Genomic DNA, 22,765 nt, shown 5'->3' with positions numbered 1-22,765 from the left:
TTTTTAGCTGCAGAGAAAGGACTTCGGACACTATCATATGCCTCTAGCCTACATTTTAAATGCAAATTTCTCCTTAAGTATTTTAACAATACCCAAATCGTTTCGAGTCAATGATAAACCAATGTATTAGTTAACTTATTACAGCAGAAACTGATTTGTATCTGTTCCTATCAAGATGTTTTTCTTATTTTATCTGGGCAAGGGTATATTTTCTTGAAAAAATAAAATGTTTAATTTCCGTAAAAATATAATGTCATCACTTTACGGAAGTTTTAAATATTTGAATTCCAGTCGAAAAAAGTGACAAAATCTGTTTAAAATCTGAAAAAAAACAACATTTTAAGATTAAAATCCTATAAATAAATAAAAAAGAGAACGATATTTTTGCAAACAACCTGTACTTGATTTATCTATACACTGTTCGTAATGTAAAGTTATTGATGCATTACATGTGTGAATAGGTGTACATGTATAAGTGACCGGTCAGTTTTATTACAGTGGTTCAGGTAGTTATTTAAGGTACATGTACATGTCTGTACAGCTCTGTTATAAGTTATAAGTGATGGCAGATACTAATCCCCAATGATAACGCGATTCCCGACGAAACGCGAGGATGAGTCTATTTCAAGATAACTGACGAAATAATAATTCATAATGGTTACCCATTTACTTGACAATCAAATATTGGTATTTCTTTCATTTTAAATAGTTATTATGTATATGGCAACATAGCTCAGTTGGGTAAACTGCAGACAACAATTGGATATAAGCAAGTCGTTTTGTGGGTTCGAATCTTCATAAGAGTCTTTTTTTTCAGATTTGTTTTTTCTATTCGTTTTCATTTTTATTTCATTACTTTTGTTTCTTTCTTTGATGGTTTGAATTTGTATATATGTCTTTTAGTTCAATAACATTAAACTTGCACAGGTCGCCTTTTAATATCTGGACGTTCAACATGTCCCTGTGTCCACAGGCACTTGGTTGCACTGATGGTATGTTGAAAATTCGCTTTTTAAAGAATCTTAAAAATTTGGTCTCAGGATAGATATAAAGATAAGGTATTGCACTCCGCCATTATCGGCCATTATCGGCAACGGAACTACGGTCGACTGGTTTTGCAAACGGTAGTAAGCCACTAATTTATCGTGGCGTGGTAACTAGAACTACCTAACTTATTTCATGCGTTAATATTACATATTAACTCTGTATTACTAAAACAGATCAATGGAAAAGACTGTAAAACGAACTGGAGTACATGTCGATTTTTGCTTACAGAGCCAGAACCATAACACAGACACGTCGACAAAGATTGTACAAGAATTATCATTACAATTTTTCACAGAATTCATGATGGACCTCCAGAAATTTATAATTTTAACATGACATCACCGTACGTTAGGGATTCTAACTGACCAATCAGAGAGCTGCATTTTCGAGTACATGCCAGTTTCTACTTGGGTATAACGAAGTATATTTACAATGAAAATAAAGTGACTAGAAATAAATATCACACTATTTTAGATATCAAATTAAGATTTTTCAATGCACATGCTTCAGACGATGCTACAAACAACAAAACTTTGAAATTTTGTTCAAATATTATATGGATTTAATACCTTTATTTTAGTTTAAAGTTTGAGATTTTACAAAGGGGTCTACGATAAAGTCCGAGTGAAATGTAATAATCACCAAAGTGGAAATAATTATCATTGCGCAATGTTTTGGACATGATAAAATTATGAATGGTAATAACTGATTTGGTCTATTGCTGTACAGTTATTTTTTCCTGTCTCTTGACATGGTATTTTTCAAACATCTGATGTTGTTGGAGGAATACATAAGGTGTGCCTGCAGGTATAACTTCATTAGACACCTGGGTAGAACCACCAACCTTCCATGTACCAGGATAAATTTTTCAAGCGAAAGATTTCTACACCAAAGCAGGACTTATAATTCACACTGGTGAAGAGCATGTAAATGTAACTCCTTAGTTATGATGATAGTCTGTGTAAATATTTACTTACCAGCAATATGTAGGGTTATGGAATAACCTTTTTGACATTTCACTGGTTTAAGACCACAAACACTATAATAATCTATTTCATTTTCAAATTTAAAATTATAAATCCGTATTTAAACAAATCAGCACTTTATCTTAGACAAAACTGACTTCAAAAACTTAAAATTCTATAGCCTTCTGAACATTGCCTCCATAATATCTGAAATTTCCATCGATAAAATGGATATTCTCAAATTGCTAGCTAACCTAAAACCAGACAAAGCTGCAGGACCAGACCATTTTTGTCCAGTTCCCTCCAGGAACTTAATGATGAAATTGTTGATGTTCTACTGGTAATCTTCCACATTTTTTCTTCTCAGGCACTGTTCCCACAAAATAGAGATAAGATTTTGTTTGTCCTCTATTCAAGAAGGGGGACTCACATGACTTGGCAAATTATCTGTTATATCATTCACTGTGTAAAACACTAGAACACATCTATGCATCCGATGTCTCTGTCCATCTTTCTAAACGTAACATTCTTTATGACCTCCAACATGGCGTTTCTGAAGGAGATATTGTAAAACTCAACCAACTGAGTTAATAGGTGAGCTGATTAACAGCACTTCCAGTCGTAAACAAACTGACTTAATTGTACTCGACTTCAGTAAGACTTTTGTTAAGATCATGGTGTCTGTCCACAAGTCATCAAGCGGTATTATGCATTTCTACTTGATAGAAAGTCAATTTGTAGTTTTTGAGGGCGAAATTCCAAAGAAGTACCAATGGCATCTGGGTTTCCACAAGGTTCCATCCTTACACCTCAGTATTTTCTATTTTATATTAGCGATCTCCCATTTTCAATCAAGTCTCAAATCCGACATTTTGCCGACGATAATGTAGTATACATATACCTTATTATGATATCAATTCTGTGGATGGAAACAAAATCCTCCAGGAAAATCTTAACAAGCTAGAACAATGGGAAAATAAGTGGGACATGGAGTTTAATCCTTCTAAATTAGGCACTACATGTCACAAAAATCAAAGCTGTCATCAAAACCAAATATTTACTCCATGGCTATATTTTATAGTTAATTGTCAGTGCAAAATAGTGTGACAGATGTAAAATATCACTTAAATATCTTTAAATGCTAATAAACGCTTAATTTCATAATCATCGCAACAACAAACGAAAACGTCAAAACATAAGCATACAAATACTTGTCCGTCCACAGCTAAAATATGCATATACCATCTTGTCCCTAAGTAATACTATGGAATAACCTTGACCTTGTAGAATAACCTGACCACAAAGTTTCAGATGTACTGTGGAATAATCTTGACCACCCTGACCTTGCAGCTTTCAAAGTGGTTGTAGCAACCATAAAGTATATGTACTAGACCAGAGTGCTATGGGTTTTTTATCTTTTAATGCTTATTCTTTTTTAATCACACCATGCTAACATTCCTTTAGCCTTTTCATTTTAGCTGATGTCGGACCCAACAGTCTTTTAGAACTCTTTTTCAACATAACTAGCAAGTCGACGTGTATCCCATGTCTCTATCAGTCGAGAGATGACTTGACATTATGAGAGAGAGAGAGAGAGAGAGAGAGAGAGAGAGAGAGAGAGAGAGAGAGAGCCACTTATGAAGTATATACCTACCTTTCATACAGAAATACATTTTCAATTTTTATAAATTAAATATCTGACATGTGCATTGTGAATAAGTTCTTTTTCTATAATTTAATGTTGTGAGCTTGTTTTTGACCTTGTGTAACATTTTTATTACATAGTTTAAAAAAAAGACAACAGTCTTGATCAACTCTCAAAAGCCGGAAATAATTTAGTGGTTCAAAACCTTTTCATTACCCGTCATACACCGGTCATACACTTCCGTTGCGTCGTCAGATATATACCTTATATGTAATAATATACCAAAACCTAAAATTTTAACTTTTTTAATAAAAGGGATTCACTTACAGTAAATAATGTTTTTGAATACAGGGAGCACTGGTGCACGTATTAAAACCAACAAACAGTAGGTACAGGCCAATATAAGAAAAATACTATCAGTGCAACCAAGTGCCTGTGCCTGTGTCAAGTTTAATCGAATGTCAGCCATTCGCATAGCACAGATTACGACTTTATTTTATTGAAGTGTAATGTAGGAAAACTCTCAAATACGTGAAACATTGGTTTACCGTAACTAAAACTGCATCACCAATCACTTCCCCAACGCATTTCACAGAAACTTCTAGCGTAATTTATTGAAATATCATGAACAATACAACACCGGATAAATATATAGAATCAATTATACATGCTTAGACGAAAACAAATACGTTTAGCCTACGACACTTGTAAAAAATCTGCGGCCATTATTAACGCATGGGTACCGCCGAACGCATGTGGACTAGCCTTTTAAACTGCTTTGATAGGACTTTACAACTAATTTAAGTAACTTTTATTAAAATTATAACCAATACATGCTGATTACACCCATAGATTATAAACATATGCATACTACATAGACAATACGTTAGTAACGGGCCGCATTTTTTTTTCAAATCCGACCGTGAGAATATTTTTTCGTCAAAAATTAATCTTTATAATAAAAAGAAGATTTGACAGTTCGTGTTGTGTTATGAAAGTGAATGGATGTAAATTTCATTGTCAAAGTGCGGACTGATCTTCAATATCTTCAGTAAGACAGTATGTTCAATTGATGTGTAAATTAAGTTTCTTTGTCCGTTGTTGGTATTTAGCTATCGCTTTCAAGTCACTTCTACCGTGAACTTGTAAAACCTTCCGCAAGAACTTTTGCGGAAAGCTCTACCGGGAAATTCATACTTTCGATAAAACGTCGGACTATGTGAAATGTCAAAATCGTAAAATATTGAAGTCCGGCGTTTATTTATAGAACTAATATGTCTTTATATAATAAACTATTCTGATCTACCATATCGGCTTTAGACACCTCTCTGTCGTATTGTCACAGAGCTCATGAAGGAAACCTAATTTTTATGCAAAAGTGAAATAAAAATTAATTCTCAATACTGAGTTTCGAACCCACACGGCATAAGATCTGTTGACCATGGACATTATGCTTTACCACTGAGCTAATTTGTAATTTGAACAAAATCCGGAAATATTTAGATTGTAGCATGCTAGAAAAATGCTGAATTCCCTATGTTCCATTTTAATCTATTTATAGTCATGTTTGTAAATATCAAGTTATCGTTGGGGCATAGTATTTGTGTGCTGTATAACATTATACTAAGAAAAGGCAGTAATCTTATCAAGGCCGTAGGGTGGGTTCTTGCTTGGGATAAGTACCAGTGGCACAGCAATCTGACTAAAGTACTTGATCTTCTAAACGAAGATCTGAGAACGACCCATTCACATTCGTCTTCTGTATATTTTGGATTTCCAGTATTGCTTTTTTTATTTTCGCAAATCTATTTTTATTTGAACCAGTCAGACAACTTGTTCGAATGTCAAAGAGTAAGAAAAATTTGCAGTCAATCCAGGGCTCGAACCTGGGACCTCTCGCTTACAGAGCAAGTGCCCTACCGACTGAGCTAACCGGCTATCTGACATCTTTCGACATAAAAATTGTAGATATCAAAAGCCAAGGCTTTTTAAAGCTTGCAGAATTTTGTAAGTTAGCGTTTGATTGGCTAGCGGAAGGGTCGTCAGAACGAGGCTATCAATAGCTCGTTGTCAGATCCTATGCGTAGCGTAATAGGATCTGTACTTTAGTCAAATTGAGTGGCACAGATAATATTTGAGCCGCGCCATGAGAAAACCAACATAGTGCAATTGCGACCAGCATGGATCCTGACCAGCCTGCGCATCTGCGCAGTCTAGTCAGGATTCATGCTGTTCGCTAACGTTTTGTCTTATTCCAATAGGCTTTGAAAGCGAACAGCATGGATCCTGACCAGATTGCGCAGATGCTCAGGCTGGTCTTGATCCATGCTGGTCGCAAAGCCACTATGTTGGTTTTCTCATGGCACGGCTCATTTCGCTTATACAGGTAATAAAAATGTATCCGAAATGACAGTTCTTTCTGAGGCTTGCCTAAGGAAGCTTGATCGGAAAAAGTTAAAACGTGATAAGTCTGACAACAACCCATCTATAGATAATGTTGTCTATTCAGGGCTGAAGTTGTGGGCAAAACATATTCGAAATGTGTCATTTGTAGGGCTAAAGTAGAAGCAGGTCGCTAAAGTAGAAGCAGGTATTTGTATATGCCATCTGCATGGAAAGCGACTTGACACATCACTTTCGTGGCATCACACTGAATGTGAAATCGTCACAGATATGACCTGCCAAGATGCTACTACTGCATCACAGGCATATCAATGCCATTCGTTATTTATGTTGGGTAGACTATAGTCAGGATCAGATTAACTGCTGTGCAAATATTGCCTCTTTTTTGTTGTGTTTAGGCCTAGTCCGCCGCAAAGAACAATCTTCAACTCAGTTTTCAAAGAAGGAAGAACATCAAGTAATGAATGCGAGTCACATATAGTATGTGTCTAAAAGAAATAAATATAAATGCACAGAGGAAGATGAAGAAATAAAGAAATGAAAATACATGTATATAAAAAATACAAAAAATGATTAAAACAAAATGGAAAACAAATTACATCGTCATCGCTAGTTGCGTGCGCGTCGCGAGGAGGGCATGCAGAAGATTACCTAGTGTTTTGCTAGTATTTTACAGCACACATTTGCCAATGTACTAATCCCCAATGATAACGTGATTCCCGCCGAAACGCGAGGACGAGTCTAATTCATGATAACTGATGAAATAACCATTCATAATGCTTGCACATTACTTGACACGCAATTATTAGTATTTCTTTCATTTCAAATATCCACTAAGTATATGGCAACATAGCTCAGTTGGGTAAAATGCAGACAATAACTGGGTGTAAGCAGATCGTTTTGTGGGTTCGAATCCTCACGAGGGTTGTTTCTTTTCAGATTTTTTTTCCTATTCGTTTTCTTCCGTATTTTTGTTTCTTTCTTTGATGGTTTGTTGTCGAGCACGCTTGCGGTGAGCTCGATATAGTCGCCACTCTCAGTGTATGTGTGTGCGTGCGTCCGTCCAATTTTGTCCGGACCATAACTTTGACATGCATGGACCAATCTTGTTTATATTTCGCATTAATGTTTAACACAATGAGAAGGTATGTTATGCGCAAACCCCATTTTTCTATCTCAAAGGTCAAATTGAAGTTTGTCCGGAGCATTTCTCCTTCATGCATGGTAGGATTTTGATGTAACTTGGCATAAATGTTCACCATTATAAGACGGAGTGTCATGCGTAAGAAGCAGGTCCCTTGGTCCAAGGTCAAGGTCGCACTTAGAGGTCAAAGGTGCTGGTGGGCTCGACATTCTGCCCGTAGGCATACTTGTATTTGTATAATTTATATGTCTTTATATAAGACACTAACTAGTATGTTCATTATTTGCATGGCTAAGTGCATGCATTTAATCAATATCATCTTTGTTATGTAATAAACTATTCTGATCTGCCTTTAGATACCTCTCTGTGGTATTGTCACAGAGCTCATGAAGGAATCTTAATTTTTATGCAAAAGTGAAATAAAAATTAAAAATCTAAAATAAATGTCGGTACTGAGTTTCGAACCCACAAGGCAAAAGATATGTTGAACATGGACTCTATGCTTTACCACTGAGCTAATTCGTAACTGCTACAAAACCTGCAAGTATTTAGATTGTAACATGTTAGGAAAATGTTGAATTCCCTATGTTCCATTTTAATCTATTTATAGTCATGTTTGTAAATATCAAGTTATCGTTGGGGCATAGTACTGCAACAAACAACCAGGATAAACCAATGAAAATTTAACCGAATGAATAATAATGAATTCACAGTATTTGCTTCTCTCACTACTATACATGTATAACATGCCTATATGTACCTATTCAAACATTTGTATAGTATTTGAGTTACATATATATGTAAAAATATGTGACTATCTAATTATTCAAAATGAATATAAAAAGTATTGGTTACTTTACATTCTGGAACACCCTTTAGTTATATTTTTTGTTTAAAAGTACTGCTCCACCCCTTGCATCAACACAATAGTCACAGAAAATGTGTATTATTAATATCTACATATGCTGGCCAAATATGGTTTTGAGGCACGGGGGGGGGTAGTGTTCTTTAAAGCAAAATAGCTTTTATATGTATATAACAGGGTACGTGATTCTCTTTAGAACAAAAATTACCATTTTATGAAACAAATATTGAAACATTTGACTTTAAGAAATAATCTCAAATATGTACTTTGATGGTATATGTAATTAAGAACTTATTTCTTAGTGTTTTATTTTTTTACTCTTGGAGTAGGCAAATTCATATAGAAAGTGTCCGAAGTCCTTTATTTTCTTTCAGTTCATGACATTTATATGATGATTGCTTATCTTTTTTTGTAAAGCCATTTAGGTCATTATGACATACAAGACGACTTTCATGTCTTGGTAGATTCAAGATGTCAAATTCTAACACGACCCGCCTTATTTTACTGTTTTAAACAAAAGGGCTGAAAGTCGCGTACGTGTTATTATGCAGCAATTCATTTTTCTGACGTCATAATTATAAAGTCATGGCTTCAAACGGCATAGCGGCGCACTAAAATAACAACAACAGGGAACACGCAAATATCTGATGGGTGTCGTCAAGGATGTACATAATGTTCTTTGATGACGTATTAGAATCGAAATAATAAGTCTCAAATAGGGTTTTGCTTTTGAAAAAAAAAAACATTGTTTGCCGTTTAGATACGTATCATGATATAACCCTTCGCATCTAAACTCAAAACAATGTTTTATACAATGACAAATCACTGTTTTGGATATATCATTTCTTGATAACATCATACTAGTGGCCGTCACGGTTAAATTAAGAACAAATATATCACTATTTTCAACGGAAAGTCTTATATCTTAACAACATTCGAAAGAGGCATCGTTGAACAACACGTGAAAAACTGTTTTGATTCTGAGTTACGTGAGTTGGAACATTTTTCAACCCTATGCGAATATGCTTTGGGTTTATATCTTATCATTCTGAACTGATATCTTAATACTGACCTGTATAAAACATCATTAATTTAATTAACGGATACTGATATAAAAACCCGTACTGTTTCAATATTGTCAACGTGGCTACATATCTTTATACATATGATTTCTGAAAAAAGGGCTCTTTTATGGTTTTATATACTATATAACGGCGACGTTTCAGCTATAATGGATGGAGGAAGATCCAAGGTGCCCCTCCGTGCATTATTTCATCATGGGGTAGGGGGAACCTGGGTAGAATCTTGGTAGAACCACTGACCTGTCGTAAGCCAGCTGGTAGCTTCCTCATATGTAGAATTTAATTCCCTAAGTGAGGCTTGAACGCACATTGATGAGTGGTAAGTGATTCCATGTCAGAAACCTTAACCCTCGGCCACGGAGGCCCCCATCCCTGGTTTTAAGAAAAGTCTGGAATAAATGTCATATATAAGGGTATGTTCTAAATATTTAATAACATTTGACTACTTGTTTATAATTATTATTATATAATTATTGGTACTTTAAACTATTTTACACGAGCGCTAAATAAATACGCTAAGCCTCAAGCACTCAATTAAATCACTTATATTCCATTTAGGAAGAAAAATGGTATAATGTGATTTAAACAGGAGTCGGGCCGGGCAATTGATATATCAAGTTTTCTTCTGTTTGACAAAATAAAAACTGCAATTTTAAACCACAAACACATCCAGCTTAAATTAAACGTCTTTATTCACGTATCTTGTAAGACCCGCCAATATATGCAGGGATCTGAGTCTATGTGATTTTTTCACCCTAGACATAAAACTCTGTTTTAAGGTAGAATTTTTAATATTTGCCTCCGTTTTCATGTAACGTTTGTAGCCTTTGTCTCGGTTTTCGTGTAGAAATTGAAACATTTCTCTTTGTTTTCATATATAACTAATAACCTTTGTATCTCTTTTTGAAATCAACCTTTATCTCTTCTTACGTTCAGTGTTGGTAACCTGTTTACTGTTTTCGTGGATATAACCTTTGTCATTGTTTTCGTACAGAGTTATTTAACTTTTGTCTCTCTTTTCGTGTAGTGTCTGCAACTTTGTTTCTGTTCGTGAAGAGTTTGTGACCTTTTTTCTATGTTTTCGTGCAGAGTTAGCAAACTTTGCTTCTGTTTTTTTTGTGTGTGTGTGAGAATTTGTACGACTGCCTCGACCAGAGCTTGTGCAATTGTATTTAAAATGAATAGTATCGTAAGTCTGGTGTGCCTCTGTCTACTAAATTGAAAAAAGTTTTTTTTTCTAAATTCTTTTTTGTGCTTGTTATAATTATATACAATTGGTATATTTCAGCCAAAAAGCACAAATATTCCAAGCAGTGTTATCCTTTGACATGTACCGAACGTGATAACCTTCAGTTGTATCATAGCTCGGTGTTTTTTCTTAACAAATTTGGTGCAGATAATCCATATACACTGAGTACAGGGTGAGGTAACTAAAAGTGTGCAGGTATTTAATACCCGCACGCTAGTTACCGCACTGTTAGATAGGAAAGTATGCCAGCATGTCTGGAACAGTAGACAGCAAAGAGTATTTTATTGATTTTCTGCTAAAACATTGGTTTATTTTACCTGGGCTTTAAACAGTTGTAAGGCAAGGATTTTAAGTACTCACTGAACTGCTGTATATGGCATTGTGGAACGCCTACAACTACCATATTTGGATGGCTATGACAGAAAACAGAAAGAACATTAAAACTCTCGGGTAAACGATTTATACTCGTGGGCTACGCCCCCTCGTACAAATCGTTTACCCTCGAGTTTCAATGCTCTTTCTATTACTTAACGAGACTTACTTGACAATTATACTGTCTTTAAAAATAAAACCTGTAAAATTGATATCAAAGTAAATGCACCGATTAAGTGTTAGATATAGCCTGGGAAAAGAACTGAATTTTGACATCTGTGACCTACACTTAACAAGTTTGACATAACACGTACTAGGTACAATCTGTAGTAAAAGTCAGTTATTTTGATAATTTTTATTTTCGTACCAGGGAAACTTTTATGCATTTCGATGTAAAAGACCTTTTTGCTTAAGTTGATTTTTAGTTTCAAAGTAAGTTCTGTCTCTCGTTCTGATTGTCTGTCTACCTGTCTTCAATACCACCTCTACTCTCTACTTCTGTATGTCTCTTTCCATTCTCATGAAGCAAAATATAACATCCAGTAGGGATAATTAAGGAATATTAAGGCCATACTTATACCCTCATAAACTTAATATTCTAAAACAACAGGATTTTTTTCAATTCCATTCCAAAAATAGGTCCTCCACTGAATTTGATGCATTATGGTAGATCTCTAAAATTATCTGTCACAGAGCTTCATTCTATAACTAGGAAACATCCGTAACAGGTCCGATTTTCCTGATCTTTTTACTACATGTCATATATCCTCTCCTGATTCAAAATACTTTGTTGCTTTATGATTGGCCAATATATTTGCGAACGTTATCGTGATATATCGCTGTCACATAAGACGTAAAACAACCTATAATATATCAAGGTAAAATTGGAAACAAAATAAAGATAACTCGGTCAAACACTGATATGATGTGCTAACGGTCTAGCTAAGCACTCGGTCACATTACAAATAAATATTCCATTCAGGAAGCAAAAAAAAAAGTATTGAATGGTATTTACACAGGATTTAGGAGGCTAATATAAAAAATTCTAAGACATATAAGCTAGGGGCCGCCTTGGTCGAATGGTTAAGGTCGCTGACTTAGAAACATTTGCCCCTCACTAATGTGGGTTCGAGCCTCACTCTGGATGTTGAATTCTTCCTGTGAGGAAGCCATCCAGCTGGCTTACGGAAGGCCGATGGTTCCATCCATGTGTGTTTGATCAAATAATGCATGGGGAGGCCACTGGGGTCTTCCTCAACCATCAAAGCTGGAAAATCGCCATATGGCCTATACCTGTGTTTCTTCGACGTTAAACCCAACAACAACAACAACAACAACAAAAACAACAACAAAAAACAATAAAAAAACCAAACAAAACAAAAACAACATATAAGTCAACAAAGTATTCTTAATCATTAAATTAAATAGATACCCATGTATCAAGTTTTCTCCTGTCTGACAAGAAAGCTTTCTACTTTTAACCGCATATACCATTTTTTATTATCACTATATGGTCGTTTTTGGGTCGTCAATGTTTATGTGATTCTTTTCCGAACGCAAACTATTATTAATTATCTTTTCTTGCAATCTGCTCAACTAAAATTACTTACAGTCTTCTGGAGAAATCGCCAATATAGACTTCCGGTGGAGAAAATTAATAAGCTTACAAATAATAAAAAAGAAACAACAAACAAACCAACAGCTGACACAGGTGTTATATATGATTCGGTATCAAGCGACGGACAAAGTCACATCCTCCTATTTTTACTAATAACAATAAAACGTAACCACGGTTAAAATAAATTTCCGGTTACAAGGAACAATATCAAATATGCCGATTGTAGCTATAACGGACACCATTGTAGCAAATTATTGGATATAAGAAACTCTAAATATCAAAAATCTGCATTTCAAATAACATTTGTTATAGTGATCGCTATGGTCAGAATGTAGGAATAACGCATGCTTTTTCTTTTGTATTATAACATCAGCACTGGCTGGTGCCCGAGCCCTAAAAGGTGATGGTACCAAAGATTCCCGAGTGATTCTAAAGATTTTATAACACAAAAAGAACATGAACTGGAGCTATTCTAGCATAAAACTCGTAAAAACCAAGTAAAGGCATATTTCGTCCCTCAACGTCATTAAATTTCCATGTGCTGGAATGTCTACTTTGTTTTTTTCACGTTGACGTCATTTCCTTTTGAACTGTCCGTTTTGCCTGTTCGTGATGAAATATTGCACGGTGGGGTCCCTGAAGTCTTCCTCAAAACTGGAAAGGTGCCATATGACCAATAATTGTGCTGGTGCGACGTTAAACCCAACAAAATATAAAAAAAAGATGAAACAAAATAAATGATAAGTATCAAAGTAACAAAGACTACAGCTGTAAACCCAGCTTCTGTTCAAAGTCTGTAATAGTTTATGTCAGACGTTTTCTCAAACGTCTGTAAAACAAACTAGAACATTGCAACTCAGAAAATTAACTCTCAAGGTAAGTTATATAAAGATCTTCACACTTCCAAAAATAATAATTCTGTTAATTGTATTGCAAAAAAAACCTTATGATGACAAAACAGATGAAACACAATAAAGGAAATGTTTAAATTTGTATAGAATTATCAACCTGAAGAAAAAAAGAGAGACTGACACTAAATTATGACGAGAGGAATAGAAACCGTTAATTTTAGATTTTTCTTGCATGCTTGGAAAACATGTTGGATTGAACGAAAAAAAAATGATTAAAGTAATAAAAGAGCATGGAGATATATTATGAAAACATACTGGGTCAAATGGGATGCTATTTAATTACTGAAAGTAATATCAACATAAAGGACATCGATAAGTATGGAACAGAATGAGGGCAAAAATTGCATTGTGCTTCGTATATCCAATCTTGCGATTTACATATATGCATTCGTTATTCTCATGTTCATGTGCATGCTTCTTTCGGACATCCCATTTTGCATTGTTACATGGCCATTTGTTTTAAAGAAACACAATCTCACTTGTCACAATGCAGAATGCAGAATAGCACTAAGCATAATGAGATTACCATAATGTACATTTCTGATTATGATACCAGAGGGCGCTTTTATATTCGTGCTCGGAAGATTCCGCAAAATCACGGAAAAAGTACGATACTGCGCATTTTGGCTAAGTGTCCGGTGATCGGGCCTTATACCTGTTTTTGATTTGTCTAGGCGTCCGGTAATCAAGTTCAAAGAGGCCCGTGTATCATCAAACATGTACGCATTTTATTTATTGCATTAAGCGAATTTAAGTCAATAGAGATACCATTCGTTTTAAGCTCGACTATTCAAAGAATAGTCTAGCTAATCTACACTCCCTGGCTTCGGCGTCGGTGTCACACATTGGTTAAAGGTTTTCATCCAAATACATAAGGCTATCATTTAAAGGCATATATCTTTGAAACTTATTTTACCTTTTTCTAGGTAAAATACCAACCTCACTTGGTCAAGTCCTATAACCCTGACATGTATCTTGGACAAATTAAACCCACTTTTGGACTTAGAAAATCCTGGTTTAAGTCTTATATGCAAGTTACTATCTCTAAAACTAATGCAGATATTGAATTGAAACTTCGCACGTGTCTTCTTGGATATGAAACGAGGTGATAGCATCACGTCTCATAACTAAAGCTTTGACTGCAATTACATATAGCTATTACTTTAAGGCATATAGCTTTGAAACTTTTTTGTAGGTCAATCACCAACCTCACTATTTCAAGTCCAATAACTCTGACATTTATTTTGGCTAAATTATGCCCCCTTTTAGACTTAGAAAATCCTGGTTAAAGTTTTGCGTGTAAGTTACTATCTCCAAAACTAATGCAGATATTGAATTGTAAATTCACATGTGTCTTCGGGGTTATAAAACTATGTGATAGCATCAAGTCCCATAACTTTGACATGTATTTTGGCCAAAGTATGTCCCTTTTTTAGGTTAATAATCCTGGTTAAAGTTGTGTGTGCAAGTTATTATTTCCAAAACTAATGCAAATATTGAATTGAAACTTTACATTTGTCTTTGGAGTTATAAAACTAGGTGATAGCATCACGTCCTATAACTCTGACATGTATTTTGGTCAAATTATGCCCCTTTTTAGACTTAGAAAATCCTGGTTAGTGTTTTGCTTATAAGTTACTACCTCCAAACCTTAAATGCAGATACTGGATTAAAACCCTGTAGGTATTTTAAAATTCAGGGTAATATTCCTGGTTCTGGGATAACGATTTGAATAGTCCAGCATTGACAGCTCTTGTTAAATGCAGATATGTTTACTATCTATTGAAAATCTCCATTTTAATTGTTAATTGTGTAATATAAGAGTGTTGAACTTAAAAAGTCTCGGTGCTGCGGGTGATACCGCGTTGACCGAGTAAAATGTTAGTCGTGAGTTATAAAGTAAAAAAAAATACTACTGATACAGATATAGCGCTACATTTCATCTCAGTTTAAGGCTATCAAATAAACGCTCGTGGGCAATTAATTCAGTTGACATAATATTTTGTTGTGTAGGCTATTTAAAGCGCGCTATAAATAACTGCTAACTACACAATAGTAAAAGTAGTGTTTCGAAAACAATGTTTATTTAACTTGGATTCAGATAAGAATATAATTTTGTTGTTTGTCCGGTTACCGGACGTGTAGTCTCAACACTCTCGGTACAGTTCGTGTGTTTCCGTATTTTAGTACAAGGAGGTTATCTCCACTTGAAGAAGAATTTGAGAATGTAAAAATGTATGGTGTCAAAACGCATCATAACCCACAGCATCAAAACTCCTAGCATTTAAACATTTAAGGAACCACTTATATTCTTTTCATCAATTAGCATACACCATTGACGCTGCAAAGAAGACACAATGCAAGTAACAACTAGTAAATAAGATGAATGATGGATGCATTTTGTCAGATTATATCATGTCCGAAAGCATCACGAATAATTTAGAAAAATGAATAGAAGCACAGATCATTTCTCAGAATTAAGGAAGTATGAATATCAGAAAGAAACACGCAAACACAGGATTCACAAATGGTCATGTAACACAGCAAAATGGGATGTCAGAACGAAGCATGTGGACATGAGAATCACAAATGCATACATGTAAATCGCATGATTGGATATACGAAAGCACAATGCAGTTTTTGCTCTAATTCTGTTCCATAGATAAGATATGTTGTTATCATGGAAACCATTAATTATACCGAAAAAGAAGCAGACGTTAATAACCATAAATTATACCGAAAAAGAAGCAGAGGTTAATAACTCTGAAATAAAACTCAAATTGTAAAACATTCTTTTTGAACATGAATGGTATGGAAAAAAAAACATTGAAATATACATCACTTTTTTACACAACAGAACAATGTGTTTCTTTTCCTTCCGGATCTTTAAGTTTATGTAACTATGTTTTGGAAAATACCGATTATTTCAGGTATAAATTATTATCATCCCGCATAATATGAAGATAAGATGGGAGATAGTTAAACATAGCATTGACAGAAATTAATCACTATTTATAACTTCATCTAAATGAAATTATATGACATGTACTTGACTGATATACAAATGAAAGAAATACGATAACAAAGTAAAAAAAGAGAAGCCAAATGGGAAATTATGTCTGATTAAGAGGAAATACAACGGCAAAAAGTCTACTACCAGGTGTTCAATAAACCACATACTCAAAACTAAGAAGTTTCTAAATACATTCTTGTATTTTAAGTAATAAGTTTTTATTAAGGTTGAAATTATCTTATTTAAGTGTATGCGACTTATGAAACATGTATGCAGAAAGTCAAAAACACTTACTTTGAGAATGCCACGCTTCTCAACATACGTGAAACAGATTGTTTGAACTGTTGAGAGCTTTAATTTCGTTTTACTTGATGTGTGTCCATAGGACACAGGTGCCCCACTCCTGTCTCTGTAAATGATTTCATGACTATAGGTAAAAAGTTTTAACACAAACGTTTAAGAACTTTATGTGCATTTTTCACTGAGTGACGGGCCACAACTTTGGCATAGCTGAGTGAAATCCCAAAGAGAAAACCAGACGCATAACTCCACATGCTATATATTGATCATCTAATGTTTTATGACTCCAGGTAATGTGCACTTTGATATACATGAGGCACAAACATTTATTTTTGACTATGTCAAGGCCCATAACTCAGGTCTTGCAAAGTGAAATAAAAACGAAGGTGAACAAATTTACATGCTGATTGATATTTCTTTCATGGCTCTAGGCGAAATATTTTAAAGTATATGCAACACAAAGTTTATGCGTATTTTTTACTAGGTCAAGGACCATAACTCTGGTCTGGTTGTGTAAAATCCTGAAAGAACAACAGAATGATGCGCAACTGCACATGCTATATAGCAGTCTCTAATGTTTTATTTCTCTAAGTCAAATACTTTTTGAAATACATGCGACAAAAACTTGCGTGCCTTTTAAGCATATTATTGACAATCAAGGGTCATTCCTGTGGTCTCACTGACAGAATATCCGGAATAAAATTCAAGGTGCACAACTTCACATGCTGAATAATATTCCTATGACGTAGGTCAAATATTTGACACAAACTTTTATGCACTTTTATACATATTTTGACTAAGCCAAGGGCCATAACTCTAGTCTGGCTGCTGGATATCTCTAACCAAACCACAGGTACACAACTTCAGATGCTGAATAATATTTCAGTAATGTTTCACAATCCTTGGTCAAATACTTTTTGAAATATATGCGACAGAAACTTAGGCCTTTTTATGCGTATTTCTGACTATGTCAAGGGCCACAACTCTGGTCTGACAGTGAGAGCTCCAAATTAAAAGTACCCGTGCTGAATAACAATCCTGTAAGGTCTGGGTCAAATACTTTTTGAAATATACACGACACAAATTTGGACTACGCACATGGTCAACTCCTACTGCCCCGTCCTCCGCAAAAAAAAATGGGGGATGGGGTGCACAAAAATCATTAGCTTAAGTCTTTAAGCAAAAGGGTCAAACAGTCAAGTGATAAGCCTTTTAACCATTTTATCGAAATCGTATATTTTACTAGTGAACCCCAGACAATGTTTGTCTTAGGCTGTTGTGTATAATAGCTGAATCTATTGCTTAAAACAGAGAAAGAAATAGTGAATGGTCCAAAAATAATAGGTGTTTAAAACATATCATATGAAGACGCAGACGCGGATTCGGGCGAATTATGGGTGAGTGCAATAGCTCGAATACTAGTACTCGAGCTAAAAAAAATCATTTTAAAAAAGTTCATTCGGACTAAGTCCAATTTTCTACACAGACAGAGGTGTATCGATCTCATTTCAAAACTAGTATTTCGCGCAAGTCTACCGGAGTAACAGCTGTAAACAGGAATAGACTTGCAACCAAGCTAAACCTACAGGAACAGTTTGTACAGCAGCAAATAAAGTACAAACTTTGATGTTTATTTTGCAGTTAGGTCGGTCAAATATGCATTTTTTCACGGCACAAATCATAAATCCGATATCTAACAGTACTCCGTTGCTAGGACACTACCAACCCGCAACATGCTGTTTTATAATACATATACAATTTAAAGCAACACGTTGTCTAGTATTATAAAACAATGGTATATTTACGACCCATCTACACGTGTTAAAGTACATGAGTAACCAGCATTGTGTCCGTTTTGATTTAATCATATTTTATTGCTAATATAAATCTAGAATAAACAATACATTGCTACATATAACACTTTACAATGAACACACATATGACGAAGCTAATTTAAGTAAAAAGCAAATGGGTTTGGCCACACGTTTTTCCGACAAGTAATGACGGTCATCCCCTTGAGTCCATTTGCGGAATTGCTCTTGTGCTACAATATTTATGTGAAATAAATGTTAGTCGCCATAATATCATAATATGAGACTCTGAAACATCCAAGCAGTAAGTTAAACAAGTTATTCCTGGGTGTATTGCAACAAAACAAATACAGATAATGGTTTCAGCACTCTGGTTTTAAATTAACACTTCATGTAAATATAACATAAATATGAACAAGAATTGTGTCATCACTGTATGTCGCATGAATGTGAACGTCCTTGATAGAGAAAGGTATAAAGACATAAAGGAACCATATGTAATAAATCTATCTTAAATTCGCAGCAATATGTGCATTGCTATCGGATATAAACTGTAGGAGGAGTTGTGTAAACAAGGTTTACATGTAGCTGTAATACGGTAAAGCGGGAAAATTGGTCATAACACAAATGTTAATGACTTGTATCAAGTTTCATGTAAACTGTATGGAAGCTGTAGGAGTTGAGTTAGCATTGTACAGATGTAGTTCTAATATGACACAATCCATAAAGGGGCATAACTAAAAATATAATAAACACACATAAATGTACCTATAACATGCGCATGCTCACTTCATGTTGATGATTAATGCCAAAGTTCGTTTAAGTGAATACCAATTGTAGGCTCAATCCAAAAAATTGACATAGCTAAAAACAAAGTATGGACATAAAAGTCCCGAAAATGTGTGCATTTTCAAGAAAGGTTTATGATGCTCTCACAGTTACTTTTGAATTAGGTGGAAACTGAACATTGGAGGAGTTGAGTTCACAAGAATTGTGACAGCAAACATACAGTAAAAGCACTATATGCATTCCCTCTTCTTCAACGTCGGGGGGCATAAAAATAAAACTAGCGTATGTCAATTTACATCTTTCATTATCTGTCTTATACTGTGTGATCAATAACACCTCTCTCACACTGTTGCGGTTTTGTGCGTATTCTCATTCCATACACTTTCATGGATTCGTGAATCCCTGTGTCCTGAATTGGGATCTTTCCACCAACCTCCCATGTATCGAATCGTTGTTCAAATAGCGTTTCACAGCCGGCTTTCTCGAAGATCTTCTTTGAGTAATTCGATGAACCCTCGACTTTGAGATACACTGGATCGATCCCAAAATTACGTATCATGTCAACTGCCACGTTGAAAATCTTCGATGCATAGCCACACTTTTTGTATTTCGGAGCTACCGCTAGACCTAGAAAATGAAATGCTTCTTTGGTAGGAAAATGTTCAAAGTAATTCGCTTTTTGATCACAGTGTACAATATACCGGATCATTTGTTTGATTCGCTCATCTTTTACGGCCTCAATATTTGACTTGTCATCATAACGTGCAATTCTGGTAGTCCTGAGCGCGATTGGTTCTTCGTTTTGTTCATTCAAAAACATCAACGAAAGGTTTAGTTTGAATGAATTCATCCAGAACTCCTTTAGCTCATCTGACCACTGCATACCAAGGCCCTTATTTATTGGTTCTTCTTTCATGAAGTAATCCCTCGCAAAAGTTAAAGCTAGGTCATAATACTCCTCTGTTATCAGAACAAGTTTGACACCTGGTTCTTCGAATTTAGCAAGTGTTCTTTCGAAAGCCTGGAATTGAAACAAAATTTGTTTAAGAATTTTTTTCAGGAAAGTTAATTAATTTATTCTATCAGGTGATGAAAGAAAATGTAGAAGTTTATATATTAACGATCTGTACGTACAGAAATACTGTCAAGTCGGTATTTTTCTACACCAGAAGCATTCATTTTTTAAGGTTGAAGAATCGCATTGGAATACGTGGACGTCAAATGCACATGATGATACTGAAATTATTAATTGGCGCGTACCATTTGTATGAAAATTCTACTGTAATAGTAATGAAAAACATGTTTATATAGTTGAGGTTCATCTAAATTGTTTGCAGACCACGCCTTCCGTGAATTTTGATTTTGGAATTTATAGCTCGTATGTCATCACTTTTTATAATATATACACTGAATTGTTCAGATATAGTAGTAAATACGTTATATGTATAAGCTTCTTTGAGAATATATATTTTGTGTCATATTACACGTACCTTGACTGTCAACCTTCAATTTGAAGAATATATCAATATATCAAACTTTTTATTCAAAAGTATATATTTTTAAACTTTGTTTGGTTCCATGTAGTTAATACTTTATACATGTAAGCTTGTTTTAGAATATATATTTTGTGTCATATTAAATGTATTATGACTGTCAGTTTTGGATTTGTAGAATATATCAAACTTATTATTTAAAACTATGTTTCCTTCAACATTTTTGTTACATGTGTAACATATTAATTAGATATTCCTAGTATTCAAAATTAGGTAACTTACATATGTGAAACATATTGCATTATTTTGTGATTTCTATAATTTCACTTTTATTCATCAATTTTTGCAGTTATTTTAAACATACATGTTTCGAAGTATTTGCAACACACGGAGTACCTGCAGAAATGTTAGGAATAAATTACAGACAAAATATTTTTGAACAAGAGCTGTCACTAATGGTGACTAATGCCCCCGCAGCGCCTTGACCTTTCCCCTGGTGACCTTGACCTTTGACGTGGTGACCCTAAAGTCAATAGGGGTTATGTACTCGATAAGAACTATTAGCATGAGAAAGTTGAAGGCCCTGGGTGCAGTGGTTCGCGTGTAATGTGCCTTCATGCAAAAAGTTAACATTGGCCCCTGTGATCTTGACCTTTGACCTGGTGACCCCAAAGTCAGTATGGGTCGTGTACTTAATGAGTACTATCAGCATGTGAAGTTTGAAGGTCCTGGGTGCAGTGGTTCGCAAGTAAAGTGCCTTCATACAAAAAGTTAACGTTGTGACGAACGAACAAAAAAACAAAAACAAAAACAAAAAACAACAACAACAAAACCTTATAAATATATACAGAGCCTTGTAACATTTTACGTATTTATGTAACTAATGGATTATGTAAAATGAGAACATTATCTGAAAAGACTTAGAACGATATACCTCTCGTTTCTGATCCAACGTTAAATTCTTTAAAATTATTTTTTCAGCCATGTTAAAATCTTTAACCTTTACGCATGTATACTTTAAAATGTATAATCCCGAGATGTTTACTTGGCACTTTTATATAATATCGAGTGTAAAAAAAGGAGGGAGTATTTTTGTGACAATTAGTCCGTTATATATTCCTTGTTGCTATCACCACAACACTTTGTCTGCTTATTTTCTTTTTAAAATGACTTAACTGTTACTGGTTGGTATATCTCTAACGCTATCACTAACTCTAACCTTAAAACTATAGTACATTTGTATTAGTAGAAAATAAAGTTTGCTTAAGGTAGTTCGATACATTTTGTGCGCATGCGCGAATAATCTCGGTTTACGTAAAGTCGAAAAATTTAAGTGTGTTGAATTTTACTTATTTCTTGCTTGCTTTCCAAGAGAATCTTCAATAATCAGCGTCTTAATGGAAAAGGTAGAAGGAAACTATTTGTTGAGGCTTTAAATCTATGTTTACCGCGGGATTTTTAACGACATTCACCGGTTTCGTAAAGCGGTCGTTTGTTTTGGCGCAATGCGGAAGTGTCGTCTTGATGCAGTTTTTTGGCTGAAAAGTTGACGAATTCTTCGTCTCACTACGTCTGTCATTTGTTTTACGTTTGCCATCAGTTTTAGGCAGTAACTGTTAGCTGTCGAGAGTACCGGAACAGACTGTGAAGTATTTCTATAGATCTAAATATAGTTCGTAAAAAAGGACAGTTTGTCTGGCATTCGGAATTCCTACACAAGTGATCCATGAGGACTTTATCCAGTTTCCAGAATGGCAGGAAAAAAGGACTTATTGAATTGGACCACTTGTCAAGGCAGCTTACAAAAGTCAGAAATTTAAAAGCAGCCACTCAGTGACAGTAAGCTTGTCTACATTTTCCATAAAATTTCCAAAATAAATCTTGGACAAAAAACATGGAAATACATACGACATCAACACAAAATAGCACAGCACCAGAATGAATGCGGAAGTTGTCACGAGTTGTTCCTGTTCATTTATGGTTTACAGATTCCAAAAGTCTGGTGAGTCATGTAAAATATATTGTATTGTCATTTCGACTCATTTGATAGTAGATCAT

General features: G+C 34.7%; 1 protein-coding gene across 1 annotated transcript; it reads right to left on the bottom strand.

The window, feature by feature from the left end:
- Positions 1–18,458: 18,458 nt before the first annotated feature.
- LOC123550059 (uncharacterized) lies at positions 18,459–22,018 on the bottom strand. The gene is made up of 2 exons (XM_045338510.2): positions 21,642–22,018; positions 18,459–20,235 (listed from the first exon to the last, which is right to left on the bottom strand). The coding sequence occupies exons 1-2, from the start codon at positions 21,690–21,692 to the stop codon at positions 19,528–19,530; spliced, it is 759 nt and encodes a 252-aa protein (XP_045194445.1). The 5' UTR covers positions 21,693–22,018; the 3' UTR covers positions 18,459–19,527.
- Between the last annotated feature and the right edge of the window lie 747 nt (positions 22,019–22,765).

This window comes from Mercenaria mercenaria, chromosome 15 (assembly GCF_021730395.1).
Source record: "Mercenaria mercenaria strain notata chromosome 15, MADL_Memer_1, whole genome shotgun sequence".
NCBI classification, from domain to species: domain Eukaryota; kingdom Metazoa; phylum Mollusca; class Bivalvia; order Venerida; family Veneridae; genus Mercenaria; species Mercenaria mercenaria.
This window is presented reverse-complemented; position numbering and strand designations above follow the sequence as displayed.